The sequence below is a fragment of the Canis lupus genome, chromosome 3 (genome assembly GCF_003254725.2).
Source record: "Canis lupus dingo isolate Sandy chromosome 3, ASM325472v2, whole genome shotgun sequence".
Lineage (NCBI taxonomy): Eukaryota > Metazoa > Chordata > Mammalia > Carnivora > Canidae > Canis > Canis lupus.
Window position 1 is genome coordinate 71,864,121 of NC_064245.1, and position 26,984 is coordinate 71,891,104.

The 26,984-nt window shown below is 45.2% G+C and overlaps 1 protein-coding gene across 12 annotated transcripts in view; it reads left to right on the forward strand.

The window, feature by feature from the left end:
• APBB2 (amyloid beta precursor protein binding family B member 2) overlaps window positions 1-26,984 on the forward strand; it is a 375,499-nt gene that overhangs the window by 286,370 nt on the left and 62,145 nt on the right. For all 12 annotated transcript variants that reach the window (XM_049108653.1, XM_049108650.1, XM_025438365.3 and 9 more), the window contains 2 exons: window positions 14,667-14,813; window positions 18,178-18,305. In XM_049108653.1, coding sequence (XP_048964610.1) covers window positions 14,667-14,813; window positions 18,178-18,305 — 275 coding nt within the window. The remainder of the gene's footprint in view (window positions 1-14,666; window positions 14,814-18,177; window positions 18,306-26,984) is intronic.

A 26,984-nucleotide genomic window follows, 5' to 3' on the forward strand; every position in this document is an offset into this window, starting at 1 on the left:
CCTTCCTTGGCTTGCAGATGGCATCTTCCTGTTGTGTCCTCACTTGGCCTTTTCTCTCCATACACACATTCCTGGTGTCCCTTTCTCTTCTAGAAGGACATCAGTCCTTTTAGATTCAGACCCACTGTTATGACCTCCATTAGCCTTAGTTACGTCTTTTTTTTTTTTTTTTTTTTAAGATTTTCATTCATTCATTCATGAGAGACACACAGAGAGAGGCAGAGACACAGGAGGAGGGAGAAGCAGCCACCCTGTGGGAAGCATAATGTGGGACTCGATCCCAGGACCCTAAGATCATGACCTGAGCCGAAGGCAGATGCTCAATCATGGAGCCACCCAGGCATCCCTTAATTACCTCTTTAAAGGCCCTTTCTCCAAATATAAACCACATTGGGGGTTAGGGATTCAACATATGAATTCAGAGGGGGACACAAGTCAGCCTGTTACAACCACCCTATGCCTCAGTTTCTTCATCTGTAAAATAGAAATAATAATAACACCTACAGATTAAGATGTTGTCCTGCAGATTAAAATGATTACATAGGTAAAAGAAAGTATCTGGCATCTGCCCCGGTGCCTGGCACAGAGCTCCTAAAACACTTGGGATTTTCTATGTGGTTAAGAGCATAGGAGCATCTTTTATTCTTGTGTTTAGTCTTTGATCCTGGTTCCTGAAATCGAGTTTCTCAACTGTTGGAATTTCCTGGGTGACAGCAGTGTCTTTTGTTCTAGTAAGGCAACTCTCATTGGGCTCCTGGATGGGAAGCTGGTCTCAGATAGACTAAGCCATGACTAAAAGCTTGGAATTTTCAGCCCTAACGCCCATTTTCCAGAGACAGAAGAAGGCTAGAAATGGGATTAAAGATAGATTGTGCCTAGGTGATGAAGCCTCCAGAAAAATCCCTGAAGTATAGAGTTCATAGAGCTTCTGAGTTGGTAAATGCATGAAAGGGTTGGGGAGCAGCGTGGTCAGAGAGGGCCTGGAAACTCGGTGCCTTCCCCATACCTCGTCCTATGCAGCTTTCCCATCTGGCTGTTCCCCAGCTACATCCTTTTATAACGAACTGGTAATCTAGTAAGGAAACTGGTTGCCTGGGTCCTGTGAGCTGCTGTAGAAAATTAAACCCAAAGGGGAGCTTGTGGGAACCTCCAGTTGATAGCCAGTCAGAGAAGAGATGACAACTCCGGCTTGCCTTTGGCATCTGAGGTGGGGAGGGAGGCAGGCTTGTGGGAACGAGCGCTTACCCTGTGGGATCTGACTTTATGTCAGATCCAGGGACTTAATGTCAAAACTGAGTTAAATGGGGACCCCTGGGCTCAGAGGTTGAGTGTCTGCCTTCAGGCCCAGGGCATGATTCTGGGAGTCCCAGGATCGAATCCCACATCGGGCTCCCTGCAGGAAGCCTGCTTCTCTCTCTGCCTGTGTCTCTGCCTCTGTGTGTGTGTGTCTCATGAATAAATAAGTAAAATTTATTTTAAAAAAAAAAAAGAACTGAGTTAAATGATAGGACCCCCCAGCGGTATTACAGAGAATTGCTTGGTGTCACGTATTTGGTGACCAGAAATGTCAGGGGGAAGAGTTCCATCAGTACCAAAGGAGAAACACAGGAGAAATGAGTTTATCGACTCCAAATGTCATGTACACACACACACACCCTAATTAACACTCGTGTGTGACACCGCTGTCTGCTACCTCAGCTGTCCCCCTACCTTCAGCCTCCTCCTCAGCACCACATTCACAAACCTTCGGTTATGTTGGGTTTTTAAAAATATTTTATTTATTTATTCATGAGTGACAGAGAGAATGAGAGGCAGAGACACAGGCAGAGGGAGAAGCACGCTCCATGCAGGGAGCCTGATGTGGGACTTGGTCCCAGGACTCCAGGATCACACCTTGGGCTGAAGGCGGTGCTAAACCACTGAGCCACCCGGGCTGCCCAAACCTTCGGTTATGTATGACCACCACAGCACCCAGGTCACGCCTTTCAAAATGTTTTATGAAGCTTGAACTCGCCTGAGTTCTTCAGGGAGTCTGTTTTCTCCTTCTGAACACCGGGGGGTGGGGGACAGGGCCTCTACATCTTTCACTAGGTTATAAGAATTATACTAAATTAGAAGACTAATGGTGTCTCTTACCATGGGAGCTCAGTACATGGAAACCCTTCCCTCTTTGTGCTATTTCTGAAGTCCCCTCACTAGTGAAAATACTGCTTTTTGAAGAATTTTTATTTTTTTAAAGATTTTATATATGTATTATGTATGTATTTATTTAACAGAGAGCAAGAGAGCACAAGCAGGGGGAGGGGCAGAGGGAGAGGGAGAAGCAGACTCCCCACTGAACAGGGAGCCCAATGTGGGGCTCCATCTCAGGACCCTGGGATCATGACCTGAGCGGAAGGCAGATGCTTAACCAACTGAGCCACCCAGGCACCGAAGAATATTGCTTTTAAGATAATAATAAATACTTAGAAATATGTTTACCACGTATCGATGTTAGGATCTCCTTGCCACACAAAGATACATATCTTGTGTCTTAAGTGAAAAGTAAAACACATTGTTGTTGTGATTTCAGTGCCACACAAGTGTGTGTCTTAAATTAAAAGCCACAATCCAGTGCAGCAGCACTGTCCCGCTCTCCAGCATGGCCTCAGACCCATGTCCCCACCCTCTCGAGCCACAGGAGGGGAATGGAAAAGAGCCCAGGCTACTGTTCTGCGCAGCTGGCCTGTTTCATCCTTCAAAGAGATCCCTTGGTGAGAAGGAATGGGAACTTTTTGTTTCCTCTGAATAAATAGAGGGCAGCAAGGACTCCCCAGCAGCAGTTAAATATTTAGAGTACATGCAGAATCACATCTCTGTCCATTCCCACGTGACCGCCCTTGTGCATTCTTTTCAGTATATCAGTGGTTCAAGCCTCGATTTCTGTAAATCCCAAAATGATTGCTTTTCTCAGTGTTGTGTGGTGGCAAGTCAGCAAGCACTTTTTAGATAACAGTTTGGGAAGAGTTCCCACAGCCAGGAGCTGACTTGGGAGGGTCATAGAGTGGGAGAAATAAAGATACATCTGCTTGGGAAGAATCCTTATATATTCATTTAAAGGTTTAAAATCACTGAAGTCTTGTGGCACCTGGGTGGCTCAGTCACTTGATTGACAACAAGTCAATCAACAAGTGTCTGCCTTGGGCTCAGGTCATGATCTCGGGGTCCTGGGATAGAGCCCCGCATTGGGCTCCCTGCTCAGTGGGGAGTCTGCTTCTCCCTCTGCCGCTCCCTCCACCCCCTTGCTCCTGCTCTCTCTCTCACACTCATCCTCTCTCTCTCAAATAAAATAAATAAAATCTTAGAAATAATAAAAAATAAGATGAAATAGTCACTGGAGCCTTAAATGTTGGGAACCTGCGTGGCTCCACGTTGTGTATGAGGGAGAGTTGAAAGCTCTGCTCCTTAACTGTGTTCACATCTTTCCTCTAATTGTGTTAGATAACTTAGCTTTGATTCCCTATAATTGTGTGCGCGCTGAGGCATTTCTCAAATACAGAGAATGCTGTTGGTATTCCTGCCCCCTGACCTTGCGTGTTTCCAGAACATTTACTAAGGACAGAGCCTATTATTTGCTAGTGGCAGAGGTAACCCAGGCTGGGAACCACCCTCCAGGAACCGACCAGCCAGCAGTGCAAGCAGGCAGCCTCGGAGATGGATATTGTAGACAAGAGTTCAATTACGGATCCATCCTCAGTGTCTGGCACGTTGTGAGCACCACACGCGTGTTATCCATTATTATGGGTAGTATCTATTTATTATGCCTGTCCTCTTTGTTGAAGGCCCTGTCAGATGTTAACAAAGGGTATACTTTTCCAGCCTGGTTGTCTTGTTCTGAAAGGTTGGAAGGGGGAAAATTAAGTAAATGGCCAGGGCCCCAAAGGGCCAAGCATCTTGTTTTGTGCCTGAATGCTCACTGTGTTGCCCACAGTTGGGGAGAAACAGCAGACACAGCTAAAGTGCTCATTGGGGTCACCGTAGAAATGCTCTCTGGGTATTCCTGACTGCTGGGGTCATGCTGAATAATTAATCAAGCTGATTCCTTGCTTCAGCTGGATAGAGAAGTGGGTCAAGCTCCACTCTAGAGTCCCCAGGCACCTCTTGAGCGGAGCCCACCGGGATGCTGGACTTAGAAAGCATCTCAGTGTTTCAAAGAAAAGCAATAGCAAATATAGCTAATTATATTAAAACAGTGTCCATAGTGACAATGATTTATTTCCTCTGTATAATGACCACAAACACTGATGAACTAAAAATTGCCCTGTTATGGAGGCAATGTCCAAGGAAGATATTTTGAATCTTGAAAATCCTGTGCTTTAAAAAAAAACAAAAAACAAACATTTATTTGTTTTAGAGAGAGAGTGTGTGCGCGCGCACACACACAAGCAGGGGGAGGGACAGGAGAGAGAGAGAGAGAGAGGCGGAGAATCTCAAGCAGACTCTGCATTGAGCACAGAGCCCAGTGCAGAACTCAATCTCACGACCCAGAGATCACGACCTGAGCCGAAATCAAGAGTCGGATGTTTAACCAACTGAGCTGCCTCAAAACTTTGGGAAGGGCACTTGGACTCCCTCAGGCCTCCTCGCTGCTTTATTTCTCCGTGCAATCTGGACATTCAGAAGACTGGCACCTGGGCAGTAATCAGGCTCGTGCTGTCTCCATGTTGTGCAATAACTGGGAAATGAAAGGGTGGAGGGCTGTTCTTAACTCTTAGAGAAGCAGCCCAGAACATAGGATGTCAACTATAATGAAAGTGCCCTAAATGCCTATGGTATGCTGGCCACCAGCATGGAAAAAAGAAGGAGAAAAAGGATACCCGCACTGTTCATATGTGCAATATATGATTATTAAAAAGGTTGTTTTTCATAATCACATGTAGCAAGGACACACGTTTTTCTTCCCCCTGGCCGAAAGAGTACAGGCACAAAAGGGCTCCACAGGTTGGCTCTGCATTGCTCAGGCAGCGTCTGGGATCGCCACACTCTCAGGCTCCAGGGCACATGCCAGTCTCACAGCCTGAGGAGATCCAAAGTCCTTCCCAAAGTCCTGCCCACTCCCTGGGGCTTGAGTTGACTTGCTGGGCTCCACTCTAGGCCTTTGCCTGTTGCTCTTTCTCCGCCAGGCATCTCCCCAGGAGGGAGGGTACCCCGTTCTCTTTTAATTCCCCCTGGACGTCAGTCATCTCTTTGCAGCAGGCTTTTGCTAGAGCACCAAGGATAATCAAAGGGCTCACACAGCATCAAACACAGTTACTGGTTTCAAAACCTGAGTATTGGGCTTCCTTCCCCTTTGCAAGCCACTCACTCAGAGATTCCTACAGGTTGTCCAGCTCTTTCTCCCTGCTCTCATTAACCTTCATTTCTTCTATTCTCCCCTAAATACCCAACCATTTCATATGTAGAGTCATTGAACTGTTCTCCTCCTCCGCTTCTCTGAAAAGAACTCTGATGCCACCCAGTGAGCCCTTTCCACCCCTAATATGTGCATCTTCATGGATGCCATGATGACTGAGTGCTCTGGTATCCAACCCCTTGGAATTATTTTAAAGTACTTCATATTCTCAGAGCCTTGAGAAAGTTAGTGAAAGCTTTGCACCCTTTTACATAATATGGAAACATACAAATAACTTGGGGTGTATTTTCAGGAGGTTTAGAAGCCCATGGATCTGTCCCCCTACCCCACCCGGGGCCGTGGACTCTTGGTCAAACCCCCTGAAGTAGTCTGAGGAGATGGAGCCTGCTCTTCTGAAGAGGACAGAGCCTCATCTACTCTTCCCATAGGCCCTGTTGTCTCTCTCAACCCCCAGCCACTGAGGTGTGTCCATAGTCCTGCTTATATAGAAAACAGGATTGAAAAAAAAAAAAAAAGAAAGAAAGAAAGAAAACAGGATTGACTGGCTGGCTGTCGATGGCATTCCCCCAGTCCCAACACATTTGACAAGGACCAAAGACCTTGAGGAAATAGTGGCTACATTTTCTCAACCAGCTCTTTTGAGCCAGACCTTGTAAAGGCACTTAACATAGGCCATCCCAATCATGCCAGTATCCCCAGGAGGTCCATAACATTGTCCTCACTATAACAAACATGGAAACTGAGGCTCACCAAGATTTAGTAACTTGGCTCAGATCACCCACTTTGAGATTTGTTACTTGGAACTCTGGGTTCTAACTGGTATGCTCATGCCCCTCCCCTGTATACCATGTACCTTACTCATCTAGTTCATGTCAGTGGAGCTGCGTGACCTTTGGTGTCATAGCCGAATGATTTCATCCTTCCAGTTTTTTTAATTTTTCATTTTTTAAAAAGATTTATTCATGTATTTTAGAGCAAGAAAGAGGGAGAGACAAAGGGAGAAGGGGGGAGTGAATCTCCAGCAGACTCCCTACTGAGCACGGAGCCTGATGTGGGTCTTGGTCCCATGACTGAGATCATGACCTGAACCAATATCAAGAGTTGGATGTTTACATGGTTGAGCCACCAAGGCACCCCCTTCTACTTTTTTTTTTAAAGATTTTATTTATTTATTCATGAAAGACACAGAGAGAGAGGCAGAGACACAGGCAGAGGGAGAAGCAGGCTCCACGCAGGGAGCCCAACATGGGACTCGATCCTGGGTCTCCAGGATCACACCCCAGGCTGAAGGCAGCGCCAAACCGCTGGGCCACCAGGGCTGCCCCCCTTCTAGTTTTGTAAACTATTACACAGAGCAGAACCTTTGGTCTCTTTGGCTCATTGATGTGTTTCTAGAACCTGGCTTACAGTAGGTGTCAGCAAATGTTTGTTAACTGAATGAATCCATCCATTCTACAAAGCTCAGCTCTATCCACATCCCTCAGGTAGCTGTCCAGGGGCACCTGGGTGGCTCTGTCCATTAATCATCTGACTTCAGCTCAGGTCATGATCTCAAGGTCCTGGGGTCAAACCCTTCAGCAGGCTCTGTGCTCAGCTGAAAGTCTGCTTCTCTCTCTGCCCCTCCCCTGACTCATGCTCTCTCAATAAATAAAATGTTAAAAAAAAAAAAATGTCTAAAATGCCCTCTAAGTTAAAAAAAAAAAAAAACAAAAAACAAGACAACTGCCCTTCCATGAGCAACAAACGTGTGTGTCTCCATGTCCCCTTATTTCACATTGCCATGGTATAGATTCCCACGAGAGTGGAGTTGTGTCTGACTCATTTCTCTCTGTCTCCAGGAACTATTGGGCATTCAATAAATGTGTATTGACTTGAATACACAGTTGTTATTGTAATGCAGGGTAATTAGGCTTAAATGTAAGTCACTCCCATAAATGAGTGTTAACTAGGATTACATGTATAATGCTAGACAAAATTGTAGCTTTTCTCCATGAACATTTTTAGTTTTTTAAATATCTATAATTTAGTGTTGCTGTTGACTCTAGTATCATTTCCCTCTTTGTCATTGCTCCTCACTAGTCAGAGAGCACTGACCTCCACTGGTATTGAGGGTGCTGCTTTGTGGATGCGAGCTCATCCAAGCACCCTGTTCCTTGGTGCCAAGCACAGAGTCCAGCCCCTCCTCTCCAACAGCTGCCGTCTTGTCTTTCCGCTCCCCTGTCCCTTCCCACCGAATAGTCCTGGGATAGGCTGCACAGACGTCTGCCAGCATATTCTCATCTGGTTTGTCTTCATTAAAGCTCAGGGTGAGAGAAACAGACCACCTCCGAGAGAACACAGAACAAAATGAGAGGGCCTCTTGGATCCCGAAAGAGAAGAAAGGGAACATTTGCTACGGGCATGCAACATGCCAGCCACTTCCCATTTCTTATTTCCTTTGATTTTCCTGGAAGCTCTGTGAGCCTGTATGACCACGACTTTTCACCTGAGAAAACTTAGATTCATGGAGGCTGAGCACCCATTGATGGGAATATAGGACTTTCAACCCAGGACCATCTGGCAGTAGAGACCAAGGCTTTGTGCAGTGTTCTGTCCCCCTCTGTATGTGTTTGGAAATGGTTGTCCCCAGGTGTATGTCTCTATTAATACAGTACTCAAGAGAAAAGGAAGTTGAAACACGACATGTTTCTAACCAAGATATGACAACTTGATTCCAGCACGGAGAAGGAGAACAGATGGGAGGGAAGAAGCCTCAGGCCAAGAGCTACATGCCTTCTAATTCTGCCACAATGCTCATTCCCCTAATGCCAGTGATGCATAACAGGAGCAGCAACAAACTCTGCCCATTTAATCCTCACAACATGTGACAGGCTGTTGGGGGACTGGGATTTTTAGTGTCAGATGAAGAAACTGAGGCACAGAAGGGCACCTGGGTGGCTTAGTGGTTGTGCATCTGCCTTTGGCTCAGGTTGTGATCCCGGGGTCCTGGGATTAAGTCCCGCATCAGGCTCCCTGTGGGGAGCCTGCTTCTCCCTCTGCCTGTGTCTCTGCCTCTCTCTGTGTGTCTCTCATAAATAAATTAATGAAATCTTTAAAAAAGAAACAAACAAACAAACTGAGGCACAGGAATTTTAACTAACTTGTTCACAATCACGGATAGTCAGTGGTAGTCTTGGGATTTCCACCCACATTTTACTTTCAGGACCACTCTTAGGGACAGCACCACTTTGGGTAGGAAAGGGGCCTTCTGTCTGTGGCAGTGGTTCCCCAAAGTGTGGCCCCCAGACTTCAACTTCACCCAGAGTCTGTTAGAAATGCAAGTTCTCTTGCCGATTCCCTACTCAGACCTGCTGAATCAGAAACTATGCAGACAGCGGCCAGTGTTGTGTGTTTGAGCAAAGCCCCTCATGATCCCCAGTACACCTCCACATGCAAGCGTTGGCTGTAATCCGTTAAACTAGAGAAATCTTTAAAACCCACACATAGGAAAGAATTAAAACCTATCGATAATAGACAAACGTTTACGGAGTTCTCCCTATATTCCAGGGAGGAAACTAAACACTTTACCTGCATTGTCTCATTTAGTCCCAACAACAGTGCTATAAGCTATAGGTACTATTATTATTCCCATCTTACAGATGAAGAAACTGACACTTTGGGACCAGAAGTGACTTCCCCAAAGTTGTGACTTAAGTCCACATTCATCTGATGACACGGTCTGTTCCCTGAACCACTCGTTTTTGCCCTTTTGATAAAGAACTATTGAAAAATGAACATCTGGGCTCCTGCCTAACTGGCTTGATTGGTGAAGCATGTGACTCTTGATCTTGGGGTTGTGAGTTCAAGCTTGACACTGAATGTAGAGATTACTTTAAAATCTTGAGTGGCACCTGGGTGGTTCAGTCAATTAAGTGTCTGCCTTCGGCTCAGGCCGTGATTCTGAGGTCCTGGGATGTTGGACTCCCTGCTCAGCGTGGAGTCCGCTTCTCCCTTTCCCTCTGCCAGCCATTCCCCCCTGCTTGTGCTCTCTGTCTCTCTCTGTCAAATAAATGAATAAAATCTTGAAGAAAAAAAAAGAAAAACAAACACCAATGTTAGTTTTTTCTTTAAATTTTGAAAAAATATATATATAAGTAAGGTTGATTAAATATTTGGTTTTTTGGATCGAATATTTTGGGCTCTTCGTATACTCTGAAACAAATGTTTATTCCCAGAGCTGATTGCACCAAACATCATTTTATCTGAGCTAAGGAAAAGTGGTGGTGATGGTTGTTAACCTTCCTTGCCACACAGGGGCAGCACCTAACAGTGCAGGTTGCTCTTTGCAGCTTAGTTCTTTGGGAGGATGAATTCGCTCCCTGGTGGAGCTGTTATTTCCCTTACACCTGTTTCTCTTACTCCGGCCATGGGGACCAGTGGTGAAGGTTTATAGATCAGAAACTAAATTACAACAGCAACAAAACAGCACAAGGAAAACCACTTAAATTCACTGTAATAATAGAGTTAGGGCTCTTGTTTTCTTTTTATCATCATGACAAACAATATATTTCATGTACCGTTTGCATTTCTTAGCCAAGAAAAATACTGTGAATTTTAGTGAGCTTGTTTAAATTGAAATCCATTTATTCTTGAACTCAAGGGACAAAAGGCAGCCAATATTCTTTTTTACCTTCCGTATTGTTAATAAATTCTTTTGAGTATTTACAGGCTGTAGGGTTTTGTAGCAGGCAATTAAAGAGAGTGGGAAAAATGTGTTCCTGGCTTCTTGTTTGAAGGGCATATGACCATCCCACATTGTTTTACGGCTCACCTCTGCCGGGATCACTGGATGCTCTCCTGATAGCAGCCTCTGTTGATCCGGAACCCTGTTTCCATTTGGGCATATCACAGGATCCCATCCAAACCTCAATTTCCACTCCAGAGGCTGCATTCACTGGAATTTGAGCAAAATGAGTCTAGTAATTTATTATCAAAACAGGGACCCTTTTCAGAGTAAAAGGAGCTCCTCAGTAATTTTGTTAGAACAACAAAACATGAATCAGAACTGTCCTGGGGACAATTGAAATGTGTGGCCACACTAACTACAAATCATATCCTTTCATTTTTCTCCTTTTGATGACTTCAGCCAAGATTTATTGTAGCACTCTGTTCATTTGCTCTTTCCATTCAACAAATGTTCAGAGTGTTCTTTCCACTTTTATAAATGAAAAAAGATTGGGATTTTATAAATCACTTGGCCAGATCACAGTACTAGTAAATCAGAGCTAAGATTTTAACCCAGGCTGTCCCTGCTCTGGGCAGTATATACACTCAAAATTCTAGTGCTATTGCTAACTGTTCTTGAGCCTTTCTGTGGATGTAGTCCCATCTGACACTGTCCCTCCAGGAAAATTTCAGGCATATAGAGTGGTTAAGAGTAGGAGCGCAGGGGTGCCTGGGTGGCTCAGCGGTTGAGCGTCTGCCTTTGGCTCAGGTCCTGATCCCTTGGGTCCTGGGATCAAGTCCCACATCAGGCTCCCCACAGGGAGCCTGTTTCTCCCTCTGCCTGTGTCTCTGCCTCTCTCTCTGTGTCTCTCATGAATAAACAAATAAAATTTAAAAAAAGAAAAAGAAGAAAGAAGAAAGAAAGAAAAGAAAGAAAGAAAGAAAGAAAGAAAGAAAGAAAAGAGAGAAAGAAAGAAAGAAAGAAAGAAAGAAAGAAAGAAAGAAAGAAAGAAAGAAAAGAAAAGAAAGAAAGAAAGAAAAGAAAGCAAAAAATGGGAGCCCAGCTGTCAGGCTGCCTGGGTTTGACTTCTGGCTGGGTTCAACCTATGTACTAGCCTTGTGCTTCATCCTGTTTCCTCACCTATAAAATAGGTACAGTTAACTTAGTATTGACTTAAAAGGGTTGAAATAAGGAGTAAATGAATTAATACCTTTGGCTTTTGAACAATGATTGTGATTGGGTGCAGTCACCAATGACCAGTGTGTTGTGTCAGATGATACAACTCTCTTGTGCTTGTTTTCTGCTATTTAAGTAGGTTGGGATGATATAAATGTTCTCCAACCTGGGAGAGTTTCCATTTTGTTTTCGACACAGGAGGATAGCACTAGAGGTGTGTGACACTGTGATTTATTAGGAAAATATGTATTTGGTTGTTGAGATATATTTCTCATATGTTTGGTCGTCTTTGGGTCCTGGCTCACAGCTCCTAAAACCCTTGGACTTTCTAAGGGCTGACAGTGATTAAGGGTCTTTTGTTAGGTTAATGATGTGACTTTTGAAGAGCACCTAAAGCTGGAGGGCTGGTCTCCAGGGGAGCCAACAGGGGTTGAACTTCCATTCCCACCCCTGGGCCCCTGGGGTACAGGAAGAAGGCTGGAGATTGAGTTCCATCACCAATGACCAATGATTTAATCAACCGTGCCCTTGTAATGAAGCCTTCATACAAACTCTAAAAGACAGTGAACCCATGCACACTGGGGAGAATAGGGTGCCTGGAACGAGTGTGGAAGCTAGTAAGTAAAATGTTTCTGAGTTCTGTGAGCAGCTCTAGCAAATTAATAGAATCCAAAGAGCAAGTTGTTGGAAAACTCCAGTCTATAACCTGGGCTTGTGACTGGCATCTGAAGTGGTGGGGCTGGGGAGACAGTCTTCTAGAACTGGCCCCTTAACCTGTGGAATCTGATGCTGTCTACAGGTAGTGTCAGAATGGGTTGAACTGTAGGACACCCAGCTGGCATCTGAGAACTGCGTGTTGGCGTGTGGGGAAAACCTCCACGCACTTCCATTGATGGAGGTGGAAAAGCTGAGATTTTCATTAGCAGGTGGGATAGAAAGAGGACAGAATGGCAGGCTGGGGTGTGGTGCTATTGTTTTACTACTGGGGGGCCGTGTGGGGAACCCACAAGGAGGGAGGTTAGTGAGCTACACGGGGCTTCCTGCAGGCAAGGGGTACATATGGCCAGAGCCCCTGCAAGCTGTGAAATGGGGGGAAGGCACGCTGTGGGGCAACCCTGTGTCGGATCTGACGTACCCACGGGGAGAAACTCAGTTCTGTCTCTGAGCTAAGGAAGCAGAGCTATAGGAGGTGCTTGCACCAAGGCTGCCCCTCAGCCCTTGTGCCCGTGGGCATCCTCTTCACCTTTGACTAGGTTCCCTGCGGTGGATCAGAGGCACAGATGAAATGTAAGGGCATCTCCCAGAAACTTCCCTCGGGACACGGAGTGCTGAGCAGCTTTTGCAGAGGTCACAGGGACCTGGGCTTTTGGTTTATTTGTAGAAGGCATCCTATCCACCATCAGCTCAGGGCTGCTGTTCTGGCCCCAGTGGTTAGTCAGACACCTCGCCACTGCCTCTCCTCTAGGACGTGAGGGTGCTCTTTGCTTAAATGGATTGTCCTTGGGACTTTGGTGGGTTGTTTTTTTTCCCCTGAGAAAATGTGGTTAGCAATTCAGGCAGGAGGTGTCCGGTCAAGGTGTGGGGGTGAGACAGGGAAAGTTGACCTGAAATGAATATGGTCACTTAGGGAGTTTGTAGCATTTCATTTTCTTAGGGGCGAGTCCTGTTCCCCAGCCTTGGTTCTTGAGTTTGGCCAAGAAGGAATTCAGAGCCAGACTTAGGCAGGCAAGCATGTAATAGTGATCGGAGCCAAAGTGCACCCCAGGTGGGATAGCAGGCAGGTGCAGATGTGGCAACTGCGTGGAGGCGTCAGGGCTTTCTTATTTCTAATACTTGCATGGGTTATGAGGTCATAGGGAGAGCCATCTCTGACCAAGGTGGCCTCCTGTCCCCGAAGGGCCTCCTCCCTTCAATAGGGAAGGGGAATTTGGGGCCCTCTATGGTCCTTGTTGGAACGGCCATAGCAGCCATCCCCTGCAAGGGTTGGGGTGAGGAGGAAGGCCAAAACCTCAGTGTAAATGGAGCTGGAGGCTATCTTAGGGCAGCAGTTATAGGAAAGAACGTCTGTGTGTTCCCAGGGTTTTGCCCCACTGTTTGCATTCTGGAGATGGTTGGCAGTTTCCACCTTTTTTCAACAATCAAGCAGTCCTGCTCAATGCTCATTATCTAGCTAACTGCCTCTGCGGTCCATCTGATTATAAAGTTCACTCTGAAAACTTTGCAAGATACTCTTTGAGAGCCAGCCTGCTGGCTCCCGCAGAAACTCGGCCCCTTGTCTGCCCTGCCTGTGCTGGGAAGGAAGGTAGGTGGCTTCAGCTGTTGCACTGCTTGGGAGGGATCCCCCTTCCGTCCCCCTTCCAGCTACCTGGCCTCCCTGACAATTGGCAGCAAGCAGATCTGTAGCTGAATTAGCCCTCACATGTCTCATGAGTTTCCTTTTTATAGATCTTTGAATTTTCTTGTTGCAACATGGATATAATACTTTTTTATATTTTGAGACAATTGAATAACTGAACTTTAGAAAGGAAGACAAGAAGTGTGATCTCAAAGTATCTCAAAGGGATAAAAGAATAAGAGCATTGTGTGCTTTAAGGTATCTCGCGAGCTCGTGTGTTGTGCAGGTTTTCAGGATTTGGTGCTAAGTATAGTTGCTGTAGGACCTGAGACTGTTTATCATGAAAGCACATTTTCCCCCATTTTCTCTCATTTCTGGGTACTGGAGAATACATTTTGCTTCATCATTATTAGTAACAAGTGCCTAGGGGATCCCTGGGTGGCTCAGCGGTTTAGCGCTTGCCTTCAGCCCAGGGCGTGATCCTGGAGACCCGGGATCGAGTCCCACATCGGGCTCCCCACATGGAGCCTGCTTCTCCCTCTGCCTGTGTCTCTACCTCTCTCTCTCTCTCTCTCTGTCTCTCATGAATAAATAAAATAAAATCTTTAAAAAAAAAAAAAGAAACAAGTGCCTAATGCATATTTAATTCTTTCTCTCTTCCATTGTTTTTTTCTGGGTGTTTAACAAAGTAGCAGATCTCGTGGGTGTTGCATTTCTTACTGCTTAAGAAAAATGCCTTATCATAGATAAAGGAGCTTAAAAATCCTTATACTCATTAGCCCTATAATTGTACCTGTAGTAAGCTACTCCTAGAAAAAAATCTGCGCACACATACAGAAAAGTAGGCAAGAAGATACTTATCACTACATTTTTTTAATAGCAAAAAGCAGTCACAATTGAACTTTCCGGCAGTAGAAGATGCATTTGCTGAATTTGGTGACTGGACATTATGTAGTAATTGAAGATACATTAGGCATTCCTTGCAGAGGATTTTGGTAAATTGGTGGAGATTGGCTGTGACCAATGCATGCTTTCATGCCCTGTGCTTTGTCTTCCAGTGTTTCGCTGTGCGCTCTCTGGGATGGGTAGAAATGGCAGAGGAAGACCTCGCTCCTGGTAAAAGCAGCGTTGCTGTCAACAACTGCATCAGGCAGCTTTCTTACTGCAAAAACGACATCCGAGATACAGTCGGCATCTGGGGAGAGGTGAGTAACATGTGGAAATAATTGATGGCAGGCTTGCTTTTGCTCTGCTGTGCTTCATGAAACCCTAGGGCTCTGCGAGGTGCGATACTGAGGGCATTTATCAGGAGCATCTTCCCACAAAGACAGGTAGTCTGGGCATGACGTACGCTTTGATTTATCTGTTAGCTTTGCCAGATCCCAGTGAGGACTGGGCCCTGGGAGAGAACATTTGTCTGTGTCTACATGACAGGGTCTGACCACGTATCCCCAAGTCCCAGGGGATGTATGGATGGGTGCTAGGGCCCAGAAACCCCTAACCCGTATGCAAAACAGGGACACACCATTATATAAGAAGGAAAGGAGATGCTCTCTGAAAGTATGTTCTCAAAGGGGAATGTGACCCCTACACATACACACAGAAGTGGTGGTGTCCCTGTAGTCTGAAAATTGACACATTATCCTGTTATAACACAATCTGCTTTATTTATAATCTGAAAATCAATATTCTACCTGAGTTTTTAGAATGGATACCTAGATGTTACTTCTCACTTTGAACAAAGTAATTCTGTTTTGGATTGTCAGTCGACATCATTTCAGAAAGGAAAGTAATAAGTAAAAATACCAAATTAGTATAAAAATCATATCAAGCAGGAAAAGCCATATGCCTGCCATGTTCTGAGACCTGTAGAACGGGTATATCGGGAGTGCCTTTTTTTTTTTTTTTTAATTTATTTATGATAGTCACAGAGAGAGAGAGAGAGGCAGAGACACTGGCAGAGGGAGAAGCAGGCTCCATGCACCGAGAGCCCGACGTGGGATTCGATCCCGGGTCTCCAGGATCGCGCCCTGGGCCAAAGGCAGGCGCCAAACCGCTACGCCACCCAGGGATCCCAGGAGTGTCTTGACATAGTGCTTGCTGTATGAATCCACTACTCTCGAACCATGCCCAGCTCATACAGAACATTGGCAACTCTTTGATGGGGTCTCTTTTGCTTGGACCTCCTGGAAACATTGTCAGAATGTCAGGGCTTCCCATGGAGGAGTCTATATACCTTAGAATAAGACCGATCTGCATTGCCATCCGGACTTTTAGATATCCAGCATGGGGAGAAAGAAGGAAGAATTTTCTCCCTTCCATAAAAGGACATTTGTTTGGTATTTGCCTTTACCATGCTTTCACTGCATTACTTCCCACTTCCCACCCAAATACCCAGACATGTCTTTCCCACTGGATTACCTACCTGCCATCCCTCTTCTTCAGCCAAAATGCCATTCCACTAAAAGAACAAATCTCAGCTAGGATCTAGAAGAAAGGTTGGCATAATTTATAGTAATGTGTGAATGACTGATGAATACCACCGACTACTTGCCACCAGGTACTTAGAAGAGCTTAGTAAGATTCTAAAGGAATCTCCAATTCTCAGGATACCTACAGGAGAGAGAGCTTTGGATGGGGATAGAGATGAGGGGGCAGCCTGCCTGAAAATATGCTGTGTCTTCCCACATAGTTTGCCTCACTAAGCCATTCCTATTTTTTTTCTCAATTCTGTGTGCTTCTGAACAATAAATTCTTCAGGAAGTGTTTCTAGTTCAGAGTGTATAAAGTGTAGCTTAATCCTTAGGGTTATGAGCTTTTTGCCATGCCTTACATCATACGGCACAACTCCTTAAATGTTTGTTGAGTGGCAAATGGAAAATAAAGTCATGACTGTCAGATGAATGTCTCATCCTTGGATGACAGCTGCATAAGCATCACTATTTTGGTAACAAAAACCAATTAGCAAGATTTTACAGTGGTCAGTCAGGAGCTGCTGTGTGTGGGTGAGGAAACCGAAAGGATGTGCCTGGGAAGATGTGTGTGTGCTGAGTGACTCAGCAGAAGCCACGGGGTATTTTCATTCAGTGACACTCCAGGTTCAACCAGCCATTCTCATTGTAGACTACCAGCTGAGAGTTGTCATTGGTTCTGTCCAACGATGCAAAAATGGTCAGTAGAGTTAACCAATGAAGACAGTCTCTGGGGAGGACCAGCAGGGGTTTCAAAGCTGAGTTAGCTCAAAGGAAATGCAATATCCTCCTCAGTGAGGGGGGATCAGGCCTCTCCATGGATGGCATCCCATAAAGCATTAAAACAAAGGCCTTCAGAGTCTGTTAGCATCTGCAAGGTGGTTGCCGTGAGGCAGCTGCACAGAGGTAGGGTGGCAGTGACCACGTGGGAGTTATACTGGGGGTCACTTACAAGCGGGTCTGGCTGGAGATCTCTTAGGCTGCAACCAGTGCTTCATTCCTGGGGGAAGGGCAGAGAGAACAGACAAGGCACCAGCCATCTGTCAGTTATCCCAAAGCACATCACTGCTTGGCACCCGCAGGACCTGGGACCCCTCTCTCTCATTCCCAGCTCTCCGGGGCTCGGCAATCTTGCCTCTCCTGAAGACCACCAAGTGGCTGGCCTAAGCTAAGGTCACCCTGTGTGTTGGTATTATGATAGTGCCTGTATGGCTAAACGTGTCCCATCTTCTGGGTCAGACCTGGAGCAAGTTGCCTAACTGTGAAGCCTCAGTTTCCCTATCTGCTAATTGGAGATAATAACAAACCAAGCTCTCAGGGCACATTGGAAAGATCACAGGGAAACTGAGGCTGCTCATTGCTTGTGTTGCTCCCGTCTCCCCACATATGTTGGCTCTTTGGCAGCAAGAACATAGACTATTCAACTTTATTCCCCTTGCAGTTCTTCAGGCATAATTTGAGAAATTATTAAACATTGGCCGTGCACTAAGGAACGTATCTCCTTTCTTCCGGCCTTAGTTCATGATCTGAGATGTGATCAGGTCCTATGAATGTTAGCTGTTGTGGTACCAAGAGATGTCACAAATGCACCTGCTATTTGTAAGCCAGATCACCTAGATGTGAAGTGCTATAAACACTGAGAAGGGTTGGGATGGTCATGGTCGTTGGAAGGCCATCTGGAGCATGCCTGGTAGGGTCTAAGTAGAGAGGAAGGGACGGAGAGAGACGAGTTATAAGAATGACGGACATGATGTTAGTGAAAGACCAGGTTCTCCAGGGATGCTCCTGTGATAGTCTTTGTTCTCAGAGTGAGTCAGGATTCAGAATTGTAAATAATTAAAAATAGGAGTTGACTAGAAGGCAGGCGAGGGACACATTTAGGAGGATGTTGAGAGGGTGAGAAAAATTGGGTGTGTGCGAGGAGTATGAAAAATTTATGCACATTTTAGTCAAGAGAGGATGTTGCTCTCTTAGGAAAACAAATTACGTCCCAAAGGGTGGCTTCTTTTGTTGGTTGAAACAGTGTCCCTAGATAGCCACACACATCATGAAGTGCAGCTTCCTGAGAAAGATAGCATGTTTTCTCATTGAATCGCAGGGTAAGGACATGTACCTGATCCTGGAGAATGACACGCTCAGCCTGGTGGACCCCATGGACCGCAGCGTGCTCCACTCGCAGCCCATTGCCAGCATCCGTGTGTGGGGCGTGGGCCGTGACAATGGCCGGTGAGTACCCTGGGGTGGCGCCACCACGGGTCACTTTAGGACCTGCCCCTGTGTTACCTTCAGAGGTAAAACTATGGCCTCACAGTTGTTACCCTTTACTGAACATCCTTAGGAATGTAAGAAATGTGAAAAATGTAAAAAATTAAAGCCACATCTCTCTCCTTACCTCCTAAACCCTCCACACTACTTCCCTTTCTGGTTTCTGTATGTCAGACGTTCTGTGAGCTCTGGATCCTGTTTTTGAGTTCTGTGTATTTCTCCCCCTGCTCATTTTCCTCATCCCAGTTGCCAGCTCACCCAGGCTCTCTGGACCCCTGCCCCTTTATTTTTCCCTCTTCTCTGCAGTCTGGGTTGATCTCAGCCATTTCAGAAGCCCTCCTAGTGGTGTTTCCTTCTTAGTGGGCTTGCTCAAAGAGAGAGGTTGTACCACAAGCTTTAGATCATTGAATCATGGTGATTGGGAGCTTCTGGGGTTTGTGGTTGGCTTAACTTTGTTAACATTTGAAATGCGTGGTCACATCAGAATTCCATTGAACTGTATGCTTTTCTGAAATTCTAGTGAAAATGTGTTATTTACAGCAAGTATTTCTTAGATGTGTTGTGAGTTGTTAGTTCTCCAGGATGACTGTAAATAAGGAAGTTCAAATACATATCTATTCTAAACGATAAAGTGGCACTTATTTCAGACATCATACTTGGATACTATTGCTTAGTAATTGGGCTACATTAAATGTTTCACTCTTACATTATCGTTCATCTTTGGCAACTCTCAAAATACCGGAGGATCTTCTAGCATTTAGGGATCGGGTATAGGATGATTAGTTATTGCTTTGTTGAAAATGGACTAAAGCAAGGTGAAAATCCCAGATGACAAAAAGCTGACTCTGCTGAGCTTATGGTTCCATTCCTGGGCATTCTGGTTTATTGCGCCACGTGGTCCTCTCTCAGGGACTCTGTCTTGGCTTATCCCCCAGCCTTTGTCCACCAACGCTGGGCATTTGTGGGTTCGGTAGTCTTTTAAATCAGTTCCAAGTCCTGAGCCAGAAAAAAAAAAAAATGGCTATGCACTCCTCAGTCTCAGAACTAGCATTTTTGCTATCACCAGGCGTGAAAAATTGTCTGCAAAAGAGAAAACCAAAGTGTCTTCTGACTGCTGACTGGATAAACCTTCCTGGGAGCACAGTTGTGTCTTTGAGCTTTTGTACCAGAGTGCTAAATGGTGACAGCTGGGCCAGGTGCACTGAAGGGGGGAGGGGGAGGGGGCAGGGGAGGGTGATAATTTATGCGTACACACCTGCCATTCACTTGCTTGGCAGAGCTGTGGACTGCAGTTGATAAGTTGACATGAATTGAGTAATTTTACAGGGAAAATACCTGATGATGTTTGTTCATCATTAAAAACGTTTAACCTTAATGGAAGGGTGTAAGATGCTCAATCCTTCCCTGGTTTATGCCCCCTGAGGTTGTTCTTAAGGTAGGAGCCATGGCGAGGATCGTTAGATACATGTACAAATAGATGAGGTTGTGTTTTCCTAAAGTTAGGCTGTGAGCAGATTTCATTGATGACATTTTTAGCCTGCCCAGTTTTTTAAAAGGAAGCCAAATGCCACATGTTCACGGAAGAAGAAGAATAAAAACCTGAAACTCCAGGGGACAGAGTTATTCAAGCTCTGAGCCTCAGTTTCTCTCCTCTGTCAAATGGGGATCATAAGAGAGGCCTTTACAGAGCTTGTGTATATAAGTACCTTTGTGTGTGCATCAGAACTGGCACAGTGATGGAGACGTGGCAAATGCCTAATGAATTCAGTCTTGATTCATGAAGGGAACATATGCTAGCAGATACAACGAATTACACGACTTCCTTTCAATGACAGGGTGAATATGGGAGGGGTCAGATGTCAGGGAGGTTTCAAGGACAGTTTATCATTTGACACGGGGTGAGGGGCTGTTCCAGACACCTTGAGTTCAGTTATCCTACAAGGCAAGAAGAGCCCCCTGACCCGCTGCCGCGCAGTGATAGCAGTATAAATTCAGTTACATTGCCTTGGCTATGTTTTTGAAAAGTGGGGTGGGTTAACCAGTTTTTGAAACCACTTCTTATTCTTGCTCAATGTTAACAGATAAGTGTAATTTAGAAATTCCCTCAGGGTTCCACGCTGGCTGTCAGGACCTCAAGCTCCTGCAGTGGGTTGGGGGGGCCCTTGAGTTGGATTGCTTTTGGAAGTAGTAAATAATAATAATAATAATAAATTATGTTTCCCAGTGAAAGGTTCTATTTCTCCCCACTGGTCCCCAGAGTTTTCATTCCTTAGAAGAAAGGGCCTTTGTATTCCTGCTTTTTTTTTTTTTTTTAACTTTTTTTTCTTTTAACAGCAATTTACAAGAGCAAATTCAATTTGTAATGCTGCAAAGGAAAGGGGTTTTCACTTTGCATGAATAAAACATAAAAGTGTTTCATTTTGCTTGCAAAAATGAGCCCATTTTGCATTCCTTTGTAACTTTTGTTACTGAGAAAATGGAACGTCTTAGGGGATTTCTTCTCTCTCCCTCTCTCTCTCCTTTTCTCTCTCTCAGAGTTCTTTTTTTTTTTTTTAATTTTTATTTATTTATGATAGTCACAGAGAGAGAGAGAGAGGCAGAGACACAGGCAGAGGGAGAAGCAGGCTCCATGCAGGGAGCCCGACGTGGGACTCGATCCCGGGTCTCTAGGATTGTGCCCTGGGCCAAAGGCAGGCGCCAAACCGCTGCACCACCCAGGGATCCCTCTCTCAGAGTTCTAAAAAGATATGTTTAATGAAACGTGAGGAAAAAGACAGTGGGACGAATGCAGCCCCTTAGTACCCTGCCCAGCCCTGTAGGTGCCCAGCAAAGACTTGTTGATTTGATTATACCTCAGTAGGCACAGTCCTTGGAACTAGGGCCGTGTGTTCTCCTCTGGTGAATACCAAGATAACCATTTTCATGGAATGCTAGTAACAGTCCCATACATTTATTGACAACTGACCATGTACCTGACCCTCTGCTCCGTGCTTTGCAAGCAGGAGCTCCCGAGACTCCATTTTCTTTCTTCCCTGCTAACCCAGGAACAATCTCCTTGTCAGTAAGTGGTGTCAGGTGCACGCAGGAGATCAAACCAGAGCAGTGTATTAGTTTGCTAGGGCTCTGAGGGGATTTCTTGATGTGGTTCAAGTGAAGGAGGATAGTATGTATACCAGAGGCTCTAAGTAATTTCAGAATTTATTGTTATTTGGGGTTTAGCACCATCTTTAGGCTTTCAAGTGGGTTTGATTTGTTATGAAGAAATTGCTTATGGAGAGAGTTTCCTCTGGGTGAGGAAGAGATCTGGCAATCATGCCCCACACTGATCCCCAAGGTTGGTTTAGAGAAACCTCTTCTTATGGACGGCGTGAGGGGCTGCACTCACATGAGACGTTGGTTCTCCACGGGATGTTGGTTGTTGCTGGACTGGGCTGAAGTTTCCGCCTTACTCCTGAGGGTCATCCCTGGCTTTACTGTGGTGTTTCTTAGAGCACATTTGCATTATTGCCCAGCAAAGACTGAGCTACCTCCTCTCTCTTGGCTCTTCTGTACCTGGGTTCCTTTTGATCACAGAGTGATCAATGGCAAGGTGCCCAGACATGGAGATCAGTGAAAGGAGTTTCAGAAGCCTTATATTTCCAATCTAAGGCAGCACTGGGGTGCCCATATAGACCTGCCCTGCCTCCTCCCACCTTGGGAAAGAGGGCGTCCTCAGGTACAGATGGCTCTTGGCCTTAGAGCTGCCATTTTGCCCACAGGGACTGGGGCAGACGACTGGGGTGCCACCTCTTGTCTTGTGAGCCTTTCATGCTATCATTCCAAGGATGGGTAGAAGGATTTCGTGAGCCTGTTTGGGGAGCCCATGCCGATCATCATTCAGACCCAGGGAAACGGCTTTCTCCTTCTTCTTTATAGAGGTATCCAGAACAAGCAAACGTAATTTCTGAACATAGGGGATTTTTAACAGGAACTCTCCACTCCTTGCGGCAGATACAGACCCATCTTCTGGGAAGGATCTGGGCACACAGATCCCCATGTATGTTGCCAACATGCAGTAGTATCTGCTGATTCTCTGTTTCGTGTGAGAAAGGAAAGTGGGTGGATGGTATAGTCAGAGGGTTTCAGATCCCACAGGTAGCATTTTCCCGAGTGACTCCCACAGCAGTGTTCCATGAGGCCCTCATGAAGTGAGATGTTCATACACTTTCCTCAAGAGGGGAAAAAAAAAAAAGATTCTAGGGTTAGTTGGAAAGTGCAGACAAAGTGCAACCAGGCCTTTTACAAAACCTGGACGCTCCTGGAGGTTTTCCTATGCTAATGCTCACTGAGACCCTTTTCTTCATGGAGAGACAGTCACGTGGAATACGCTTTGGAAAACGCTGCTCTGGTCAGTAAACTCATTCATTTAAATTAGCAACACTAGCTGACTGTCTTTGTTTTTTAGAAAAGTTGGAATTACTTTTAATAAATAACTTTAATAAATAACTTAATAAATGGAGATCCTATTGGACCTGCTAGAATGAAGATAAAATCCTTTCATAATTAATAGCAAGCACCACAGCCATTGGGCACAAGTGCTTTTTAAAAAGTACTTTCTCGGGATCCCTGGGTGGCGCAGCGGTTTGGCACCTGCCTTTGGCCCAGGGCGCGATCCTGGAGACCTGGGATCGAATCCCACATTGGGCATCCCGGTGCATGGAGCCTGCTTCTCCCTCTGCCTATGTCTCTGCCTCTCTCTCTCTCTCTCTCTATCATAAATAAATGAAAATTGAAAAAAAAAAATTAAAAAAAATAAAAATAAAAATAAAAAGTACTTTCTCAGATTCACTGTCATTCCTGTGATATTATTTATGCTTATAGTTATCACAAAACTTCTCCTTCTAGAAAATGTTTTCTACATCTCTTTTCTGTTTTTGATGAATAATTTCTAATAAAAACGGTGTGATAGATTATTCATAAATTTCCAATGAGTTTATCTTCAACATAATTGTTTTATCTGCCTAAAATCTCTCTGAAATCTCAGGGACCCTTTATCTAAAAAATATAGTGAGTCTCAAGCACACTGAATTTTTTTTTTCCATATTGTCATCTCTTAGGAGAGTCCTAAGTCCTGGTCTTGGCCACCAAGACCCTGATTAAGTTGTTTTAGAAGACTATTGTTACACATAGGTCTAGGCTCTTGTTTTCATGCCATTGTTGTCTTTTGATTTCTTTTGAAAACACTGCTTCATTCTGGAGGTAGGATGGGGATACAGGGAGGGTCCTGAGTAAAGCTGGGGTTAATTAATTAGCATAGATAAAACTTTGACTCACAGACTTTTACATCAAAAAGGCAGTTTAATACCAATGTCTTCCAACCTCTTTAGAGATTAGAAAACTAAGGATGGAGGGTGGGACTTACCTTAGGTGAGCCTTCTGGTTCTGACAGGGCAAAGATTAGACTCCTGAGATTTTCATCTGTCTGAATAGGAGGCTCCCCTGTTAATCCTGACAAAAGGTGACAGATGGCCTAACATGACTGGAGGTCAGCAGGGAGACTCTTGAACTCTATGGCCTGGTCCCTGTCCTTAAAGACCTGGCTTCTTCATTGAGGAGATAAGACCACAGTTGTGAATCGAAAGCAAACTATGGCCCTGAGACCTCTTTTTGTATGGCTTTGAGCTAGGAATGTTTTTTACATCTTCAGATGGATGCTTAGAAAAAGTAGATCAGAGACCCGGCTATAAGGGACCCAGGGTGCCCTCCTTCCCTTTAGAGAAAGAGCGTTGGAGTGGTCTTTGTGGCTGCTGTAGGAGGTTGTTGTAAGGAAGGCAATGTCCTTTTTGACTGTCTCTCCTTTGTGACCTGCACTCAGTTCTACCAGCATTCTTTGGGGTACCCATAAGCATTGCCCAGTCCTGCTACTGTTCCTAAAGCTAAACTGGTGTGTATTAAACAGGATATGGCTGGACCACTGCACCAGGTGTTCTAAAGTCCACTGTCTGAAACACTAGAGACACATTCTCCTGTAGCAGTCTACAATGAGCAGTACCGTCTCACGGCACAGCTCTGTGCCACGCGGGCTCAGGCTTCTTCTAGGCTGTTGCTGTACCATCCTTCCAGTGTCGTCCTCAGCAGACCGGGCCAGGGGACCTGTCTCTAAACTGAAAGATGACCTGGACCTTGCATACCTCACATATGTTCCCATGCCATTCACACCCCATTGACCACACACAGCTGCAAGGGACTCTGGGATATGGAGCTAGCTCAGCTACCACTAAAAAAGAGGTGACACAGGCAGCATTCTGATGGGGTCTGAAGACTGAATCCCCTCAGCCTTCTGAGCCCATGGCCTGCTGCTTCCTGAGCCGGCTCTTACTCTGCTGTCTCTCAGCTCCAAACCCGCCCTTGGTGGGTGGCTCTGCTTTCTGAGGCCCAGAACACATCTGTGCTTGTCTAGGTCGCTGCCTGGCTGTCTACCTCTGACTGGGAGACTGCAAGGCTGGAGCAGAAAGAAGAGACATGCTCCTTACTTCGTGCCCCATTTCTGTGAGCATCACCCTAGAAAAGCTCCTTCATCCCATTGCATCCGCTCTGACTCCGCTTGGCAGTTTTTCCAGCACTCGCAGAAGTGCAGAACTAGCTTCATTGAGTCCCTTCTTCGGAGCCACCAGCCCAACTGACTTCCTTTCTCAGCTGGTAGCAATTGTCAGTGATAAAGGGCCGTTCTGTCTTAGGTGACAGGGATTTAGAGATACTGGGCCTCTTGTTTTTAAGCTAATCTGAAAGTTATCTCCATTTTCCCTTTGTCATGGTTTCTTTCCCTAGGAGTAATTATTGGAGGGTCTCTGTATGGAGGATGGAGAGCTTCCCAATGACATCTAGTCAGAGGGTTCTCCGGGCCAGACTGTAATGAAAGATTGATGGAATTCCAAGATCTGCTGATGAAAGTTTAATCTAGGGTATGTGCTGCGTTGCCTCAGGGAGAAAAGTCTTCGGGGGGAGAGCAATAATTCTCTCCCTATGCCACAGTATTATCTTGACCTCTAGAGTTAATTTCTTTTTAATACAGCCCCATGATAAGCAGAGGCATCAGGATTTACTTGACCATTCTGCTGACTTACACTGTAGTTATATTTTATCCCTTTAGAAGTGGCTTCCTTTCCTTCTATTAATCATGCTGGGATGCTTGCTAATACTTTCAGCTTAGAATAACCTTTAAGAAAAGACTTTGTAAGTGATTGTCCAAGAAAAATTCCCTCAAGGAATATGTGAGGGCATTTTCAAGCAGATCTTTCTGGGTGGCGCTGTCCCTGTTGGTAACTGTATGAAGACAATGATTTCTCCTCGGGAACTCATCTTCTGTTTTGCTAACTGGTTCAATGCATGATCCAGCATTTCTCCATAAGCATGTTTTGACACTACCCGGTGAAGTGGAAGCTTGAACTTGTCATGTCAAGAGAGTGCAGAAAGTTCTGGTGATGATTCCAGAACAACTTTCATCTCATACTTTCCCTGAGTCCCAGGGTGGATGAGGAATGGGCCTCTCTGGATGCAGTATGAGGGTGATCGATCATGCTTGGCTTCAGTAATTCTCTGTGTCAGTCCCCATAATCTTGGAGTACTTCAAGCATTCCAAGAACAGAAAGAAGAGTAGTTTTCATGGAGAAATGGCCTAACAACCCACATAAACATGGATTAGTGTCTCATAGAGCAGAGAAAGTTGTAACTATTATAACCCAGAGCCCAGCTTAGTTTCTAGCAAATTGTATATGCTCTGTAAATGATTAGGTGGTTGATAAATTTGTAAAAGACTACTGTTACTGCAGATGAATGGGCACTTACTGCTTTTCATAGGCAAGTCATCACATTGAACCCTTTTATTCAAATGTAATCAGCAGAGAGTTTTGGCTTCATGGTAAATCCAGGGATTGAGAACATAATGTAGCTCCTATGATCTGTTACTACTCACAAAACACTTCTGATGCCAAATATGTGGGTTTTTCACACCAAGCAATTTTCCAGTTCTCTGTGGATATCAGTTCTGGGTGTCCTGCAATTTAGTTCAACTCTGACACTACCCAGAATTAGTACAGACCCCCACCAGGTTAAGGGCTGAGCCTCTCAAGACACCCCAACTTCAGAGGCCAGTCACAGCTCCAGGGCATGCATACTCCTGACCTGCCAGCTATAATTCAGAGGTTCCCACAACCCCGTCTCAGGTTTGACAACTTGCTAGAATGGCTCACAGAACTTAGGGAAACACTTTACTTACTATTACCAATTAATTATGAAAGATATAAATGAACAGCCAGATGAAGAGGCATATAGGGTGAGGTCCCAAAGCATTGTGAACACAGGACTTTGAGCTTCTATCCCTGGAACGTTTGAGACACATGATCTTCCTGGCCCCTTGGATGCATTTAGCAACCCATCATCTGTCTAAACCAGTCGTTGTCTAAACCCTGGTTTGTTTGTTTGTTTGTTTGTTTGTTTTTATGGGAGTTCCATTATGTAGGTATGATAGATTAAATCACTGGCCACTGGTGATTAACTCAATCTCCAGCCCCATCCTCTCCCTGGAGTTGGGAATGGGGCTGTAAGTTTAGCTCTTTATTCACACTCTGGTCTTTCTGATGACCAGCCCCCACTCTGAAGCTA